This window comes from Anoplopoma fimbria, chromosome 2, assembly GCF_027596085.1.
Source record: "Anoplopoma fimbria isolate UVic2021 breed Golden Eagle Sablefish chromosome 2, Afim_UVic_2022, whole genome shotgun sequence".
Lineage (NCBI taxonomy): Eukaryota > Metazoa > Chordata > Actinopteri > Perciformes > Anoplopomatidae > Anoplopoma > Anoplopoma fimbria.
In genome coordinates this window covers 16,884,407-16,892,434 of record NC_072450.1, presented here as the reverse complement: position 1 = coordinate 16,892,434, position 8,028 = coordinate 16,884,407, and the positions used below count along the sequence as shown (strand labels likewise).

Below are 8,028 nucleotides of genomic sequence, written 5' to 3'. Positions count from 1 at the left end.
TGGTGGACAAGTTGCATCCATAAAGAATAAGGAAACTGGTGTCGATGAGAGGCACTTTTTACGCGGACACGCGCTCAGGAATGAACTCTCAGGAAGGAATTTGACTGTTAAGAAGTATTTATTCAACAAGCATTACTTGATGGCAGAAATAGATAGTTATAACGCTTCTTGGATATTTGACAGTCAACGCGTTGATGGGTCCAACAACTGAACAGCTCGCTTGCTTTTTCCAACTGGATCTGGTTCAACGTTTTGCTGCCACGGCTCATGGTGAAACATCCTCTAAAGCAAGGAAACCTGCTGAGACTTGCTCATAGTTTGACACTGTGCTGCAGTAGAAACCCAGCAGGACAGCCTCTCAAACAGTCGGTTACCACATAGAGAGGTCAGACATGGAAATGGCCAACAGGTCCCACCTGAACCCGTCCATCCACCACTTTGAGCTCAGTCCTCTGAATTACTTCATGGATGACAACGAAACGAACTCCACCGCTGGAGAGCAGAACTCTTTGGGCTGCGTTCAGATCCGCATCCCGCAGGAGCTCTTCCTGGCTCTGGGGCTCATCAGCCTGGTGGAGAACATCCTGGTGGTTCTGGCCATCATCAGGAACCGCAACCTGCACTCGCCCATGTACTACTTCATCTGCTGCCTGGCGGTGTCCGACATGCTGGTGAGTGTCAGCAACGTGGTGGAAACTATCTTCATGCTCCTCAACGACCACGGCTTGATGGACGTGCACCCCGGCATGCTGCGCCACCTGGACAACGTCATCGACGTGATGATCTGCAGCTCCGTGGTGTCCTCGCTGTCCTTCCTGTGCACCATCGCTGCGGATCGCTACATCACCATCTTCTACGCGCTGCGTTACCACAGCATCATGACCACGCAGCGGGCGGTCATCATCATCGTGGTGGTGTGGCTGGCCAGCATCACCTCCAGCATCCTCTTCATCGTGTACCACACCGACATCGCCGTCATTGTGTGCCTGGTGACCTTCTTCTGCACCACCCTGGTGTTTAACGCCGTGCTGTACCTGCACATGTTCGTCCTTGCGCACCTGCACTCCCGGCGCATTATGGCTTTCAACAAAAACAGGCGCCAATCCACGAGCATGAAGGGAGCCATGACCCTCACCATCCTGCTCGGGGTCTTCATTGTATGCTGGGGCCCCTTCTTCCTCCATCTCATCCTCATCCTCACCTGCCCCACCAGCCCCTTCTGCAACTGCTTCTTCCGAAACTTCAACCTCTTCCTCATCCTCATCATCTGCAACTCGCTGATCGACCCGCTCATCTACGCCTACCGGAGCCGGGAGCTGCGTAAAACCCTGCAGGAGCTGGTCCTGTGCTCCTGGTGCTTCGGTGTGTGACGCCGTGTTCATGTAGGAGGAGGACTAGAGCATCAGGTTGTCAACAATGTCGACTCGGCCTGCATTGTGCCAGGAGCCGTGACTGGTGCGTGCTTGAACTGGCAGATGATGCTCAGACACGTTTAAGCATCTCATCGTGGGATTTTATGATTAGGGCTATTTCCACGCATGGCTTTTCATCTTTTATGGGGATTTACTTACTGTTGTGGTGGGTTCAAAGTTTCCTGCACTGCGAAACAGCTGGACTTTTAATCCAATAATTATTCAGCCATCCTCAAATTGGAAACTCTTTTAATAAGACATTCAAACTGACGAGCATTTCATCTTTTTAAAACAAGAACAAGTCTTTTCCTCTCTAAATCAACTCGGGTGTTCTGGTATACACTGCCTCATTTTGTTTGCCCAAATGTAATCTCCCTAAGGCTATCGGTACCTTTCGAGAAATCAAGAAAGGAAACTCAAAACCTGCACTGGAAATATATTTAATTATATATTTATCTGAGCTGAATATCTTCTTTCTGAATTACAAGTGGGTGCTGTAGTGTATCGATGTTTTGTATGTAGCCTATTGGCCACACTCATGAATGGGTTATTTCTCTTTGCAAAACCCTTTGAAATGACCCTGAACAAATGCCTCTACTTTATGGCGGAAGTTCGAGAAATTTCCGAGAAATTTTATAATAAAACTCAAAACAAGCTTTGACGTGCAATGCTTAAATTATATTGTGGTGTGTAATAGACACGTGAAATCGATGTTTGACTTGAAATGCATGTCCGTTCCCTCCCCTTGCATCATTTGAACCCATTTCCTGCTATTTTAAAATATTTGCCATCCTGGCAACATCATCCGAAAAAGAGAAGTATTTATTCCAACGACAATACTCTTAACTGCTGTTAAATAGAAAATAAATTTAAAAAAAATATATATATATATTTCATTTTGCAATGAATTGGCCGAGATCATTTTTCAAGCGTGTTGCAATTAAAATGGGCAGATATTAGACGACATATAAGAGAAAAGCGTTGTAGTTAGCCTTTAAATGACATGACAGCATATTAACATTCTCGGTCCAGTCTAATTAGTGGCGTTGTGTGTGGATTACTCTGCCAAAAATAAATGGCTGGATGACTGAGGGGGGAAATGATGGAAAAAAATCACATGAACTGTTTGGCTTGATGGTAAAGGCCTGGGGCATAAGAGGGTTTATGAAAGAAGACATATCAAATTTATTTTTGGCAGTTTGTGTGGTTTTTTGGAATGTGATAATGAGTGTGACTTCCAAAAGATTGGGGACCTGATTTCAGCTATGAGGGTCCAACAAGTGGGACTTTTGAGCCTGGAGGCCTGTACAGAAGTTTTTGTAAAATAGTTTTATTAAAAAAAAATACAATTCATACTTATTTGTCTAACTGCCGAAAATGCTAAGGTTCAACAAATATATATCAAAAGGCCATGAGACTGTCTAGACCTGATACACAATGCCAATAGAGGCCTAGATTAAACTGTCCTGAAATGTGCTTTTGGGATACAACCTATTGCTGTTGAAATGAAGACTCTTCCTATTTTTTTAATCTTTTTTTATTTTTAATTATCCTATGCTATCCTAGTCTTAATTGATCCTAAGGATTTGTTGTAAATAGGGCCTACATTTTAGACTCTTAGTGACCTTCAGAAAACCTAAAAATAAAGCCATATGTCTGTATTTGGTTTGATTACTGGTTAGAAGATGGCAACCATGTGTGAAATGCATGTAAGCGTTGACAATAATGTAGACTATAGCACACTGTACTACTTGCTTACCAGAATATTTGCTGCTGAGTCAGTCACTGTTGTCACTGAATTTAGTTTTCTTTTGATTCTGAATTATAACTCAATTTACCTTTTTGATGTTTTGCAGTATTGTTAATTATACCTTTGCTTTAATACCATAAATGAGTTTGTATGTGTTTCTTCTTGGCGTGGGAGTTGGGAATGTACAGAATGGTTGTCTTGTATCTGCTTTAAAGATTTCAATGCAACTGCAGAACTGAGTGCTTCGTTATGTGTTGTAGTAAACCTGATTCAACACATATTGTAAATGCTGTGGGTATAACAAAACAAAACAAAAAGCTGCAGAATGCAACTCATCATAACTTGAAACTGATTGACACAGGACTTTGTTGTACAGATATTTTAAAGAAGGAGTATGTAATCCTTGGAATTGTTTACATGTTATCTATTCGTCTCAAATAAAGAGGTTAAAACAACAATAATTTGTAGTAAATTTGTAAATTAATCAAACACAGCATTATTATTATTCGCCCCTCAAATCTATTTTCCACGACTTTTTGTCTTGTTATTATTGACTGGTCATAGCAATTGTCTTAGTTTCTATAAGAGATTGCTGCAGTTACCACCATATGTCAGAGATGAAAAATAAGGGAGATAAGGGTTATCCAATTTAAAAAAATTAAATTAAATTAAATAAATAAAATTTAAAAAAAGTAAATTCATTACACCTCAACAAGTGTTTCAGCAAATGATTAGCCACGAGGAGAACTTCAGGTCCTTGAACTTTAACATGTATTTACATGAACACTTAATTGTCAGAAAAGAGAACAAATATGCAATACAACATTTGCTCATAGCAGACAGAAGGGCCATTGATATGTAACACAACAGAGACGTTTTTGAAATGCTCCGTTTTTAAACTCATGATCAAGTTCAGTGGCTGTGCAATAAATAACATCATTGAAGAGAGGGGGATTTCCAACTGACACAAATATAATTCCTCAGCCTGTCCTCAAGGAAGGAATTAGAAATCTTAATTGTTTTAAATCACTACATTAATCACTGGATTGATTCGTCCAAATGAGCATCACGGGAAAAAACTAAATCAAAAGCCATCTCACCGTTTTAACAGAAATCGAGAGGTAAAAATCAAATCAAAATCACAGTAAAATGAATATGTCTGCATTTTTTTGTGATATGCTTTCTAAATATTTAGCAATATCATTTTTTTTAATTCATTTTAATTTTACTCACTTTTACTCACAATTCTTTGTTTGATTTAATAACTATAATTATATTACGTGTACTTGAAACTTTTTGGCAGACATTTTGTTCTTCCAAAGGATTATGAAGGGCCTGAAACCAAAAATCCATGAAGAATTTTTTTGTATGCTAATTGGTGATCTGTGGCTGAATATAATTAGAATTTCTGCAGAGAGTTTGTCCCTTAGCTTCGAGTTATTTGTTTGAATTTTTTGTTACTACTGTACCTGGGAAGTGACATTGAGTAAAAGACAAAAAACAATTCGTGTTCTCGATTTTTTATTGGGGTTTTTTTTGCGAGTAACAGCCGTTTTGAAGCTCTGTCTCGCCATCCAGAGAAATCAACAGCCTTCCAGCACCGAGACAAACGCCACCATTTGTGCGGCTTTAAGTTGGGGAATGCGTGCGCACAGTCCTCTCCGACCTAAACCATTAGATCATTCACATATACTGAGTTTTACCTCTTTAACTTTGCCTTTAAATTTCGCAGTCTGTACTACCGATCGTTTTCACTTGACATTAAATAATGCGTTTATTGTGTATGTAATGTCACAGTGAATGCAGCATAAGAAGTAGTGTTTGTGAACGCAGGCCTAAGGCTGGCTCCTCCCCCAACTAGTTCCTTAATCAGGGTGAGTTTATTAAATGCACCTGTTGGGACATCCTGGTTCTTTGGTCTTCTGTGGTGGCTAGAAGCGTTTGGTGTTACCCTTTTCGAAATACACCCTTAATTGACGGCCCCCTATTTAAAATCTTGTCTAAAACGATGGCTGGAAATATTGTTTTAGAGCTCCATTGTTGTCCTGCCTTCAATGAGTGATTCGATAAATGAATAGCACATATAGGAAGTGGTTCACCTGCTGCTGTTTTGCTTCTGTTTTGCCCCTGACGTTTTGTTTGATTTACCTTATTAAGCCATTGTTGGTTGCCATTGTTGGGAGGCTATGCACCCGTGGTGTAGTCCCTACACTTTATGCATGCATGTCCAAACACTGGGATATGAGTGTACATTGCAACATTTCTGTTGTGAGGATTGCTGTGTTGCACCTGAGGAGAGTTACAGTTAGCACCCCTGGGTACTCCGTGTAGTCTGTCTCCCCACCATTACCTCTACTTAAATCCCACAGTTTTACTTAGTTTCTGTTGGACAGGATATTTTAGAATATTAAAAGATTGTGATGTAGTTTTTAGAGTTTTTGGTAAGGCCTTTTAGCTTAGTTTGTAATTAATAATTATCTTCAATCCAGCATTTATTTCAGTAATGTTCAATTGTCCAATAATAATCTTTCCTTCCCAGGAGTGTCCGTCCCTGGCTATTTGCTCATTTCTTTATTCTATAAATAAAACCTTTGGTTCGTTTTAGAAAACACGTCTGTCTCGTATCAGTTACAAATCTGTGTGCTGTATCAATTCTCAAAACGGTATCCTACGGTTCTTAAATCAATATTCCCTAGGGTGTAATTCCCAAAGTGGCGTTGTGGTTCCCTCTCATTCAACATTAAGAAGATAAGATAAGAATAGACATTTTGACTGTGGCTTTGAGTTTGAGATGATTGTTGATATGAGCAGCCTTTTCCTTGGTCCAGAGGCCGATCAAAGCCCACATGACTCTCATCTGTTCTTCCACAGTTAGCTGAGCTGCAACCAAGAAACAGTGTACCGTTTACATTTGTGAATAAAACCAAATTATTTTGTGTGTAAAATTAGAGTTTAGTTGTGGCCCAGCATGGGAGCGCGTGCCATTGCCTACGGCCGTTTCCACTTTCTTCTGCGAGGCAGTTAGTAGTGACTTTAATTAATATTGACTATGACGGAGACCGTATTTCCTGGTGCTCTGGTTTAGCAATCTGAAGGAATCATTCCCCTGCATAACCAGATTATGCCAAACCGTTCTCAATCCAAAGGCATCAAGTAACGCAGCGTGTTCAGTGTTCCAAACAGAGGGAGAGAGAGAGTTATTGACTTAAATCAACCAAAACACCAAAACATGCCTCAATGACTTCAGGCCAGTAGCATTGGCCTTGAAAGTGTTTGAGTGCTTAGTCTTTTCCTGCGTGAAGTTCTGGGCTAATGGATCGGATGATGTGGCTCTTCACTCCATTCTGGGACACCTGGAATCAACTGACACCTAGCTTGCAACCTGTTTATAGCCTTTATTGTGTCTCTTACCACCATTAATCCTTCACATCCTGCATCAGGCTTCAAGACATGAACATCAACCCAGCTCTGTACTACTGGATACTGGACATTAGAAGCAGAATTCAGTCTGTTAAGGTTAACAACGCTATCATGACCTCTGACCCTCAGTACTGGTACACCGCAAGGCTGTTTGTTATCTCCTCTACTTTTATCCATTTAGAGAGTGAACATCACCACAGCTTTGTTCGTATCATTGGTCTCAAGAACAATGACTAGACTTGCTACTGACAAGAGGTGATTTGGGCTGTACACTGGTGAAAGGACGACAACAACCTCTTACTCCATTCCTCAAACTATGGAAATAGCTGTAACAAACCTCAAATATTTATATCTCTGACCATCCCATAACCCAGAAAAAACACTCAAATTCCTCAGCACCTACAGCAGAAACGCAGAACATCAACACCAACTGCATCATCAAAACGACCCAGCAAAGACTGCACTTCCTCAGGCAACTCGGGAAGTATCGTGTCAAAAAGCACCTGTTTCTCCACTTCTATAAAGCCTGAACTGGACCTCTACTTACGTCAACCATTGTACTTTTGCTTGTGGGCTACTGGGTATGCTTGGGAACTGAACTGTTCATAGCATTTATTTCCACAGTACATATTTTCACATTCATGTGTTTCCCTTTTGTGTGTGTTATTGTCGTGGTTTATGGTGTCTGTTTGCTTGTTTTCTTCTATCTTTGACCTGGAACTTAGTGACCATGCTGTACCAAATTAATTAACACCAACATAGTTGTGTGGCTCTTGTACCTTGATAGGCAGACTTCAAGTCAAACAATCAAGTTTGATTGCTTCTTTAGAGCACAAAAATATAGCATATGGTTTGTGTAAATATTTGATTTAGATATATAAGAGATATTGTGCTGATTTTGTTTGGGACTACAAAACCTGACCTAAATATTGCAAATGAATGATGAAATAGATTTATAAATGCATTTTAGATGAATTAATAGAATTCCAAATCAAATATAGATATGGATCTATAAATGATTGATGAATGCATTGTAACTTAATTTATTTCTCTTTAATTACCTAGAGAAACAACTACCTGTTAGTACACTGTTGAGTATCAGGCAAATTGTAGCTTATTTTGACTACAGTCATACTAAAACCCTTTACAAATACCCAAATTGTTTAATTTTAAATTGAAAATATGCTATTGTAAATAGCATTAAACACAAATATCAGGAAAAATAAATAACATAAGGAAGACATGACATAGACATGTCATGCATAATGTATTTGTCACTGTGATTATCACTGATTAGCTCAAAGGATGACCAAAGTGTGACAGGATTGTTTGCAGGAAGCAACATGTTTACAGTTGGGGTTATGACTTATATGGATGAAATTGTTATATGAATTATATTTGCTTCACATCTTAGTTAACTGAGTTATTACCACCACTGAAATGCTG

The 8,028-nt window shown here is 39.8% G+C and overlaps 1 protein-coding gene across 1 annotated transcript; it reads left to right on the top strand.

Annotated features, from left to right (window-relative positions):
- The first annotated feature begins 392 nt into the window (after window positions 1-392).
- Window positions 393-1,370, top strand: mc1r (melanocortin 1 receptor). Its single transcript, XM_054611825.1, has one exon. It carries the CDS (start codon window positions 393-395, stop codon window positions 1,368-1,370), a length of 978 nt encoding a protein of 325 aa, XP_054467800.1.
- The last annotated feature ends 6,658 nt before the right edge of the window (window positions 1,371-8,028 follow it).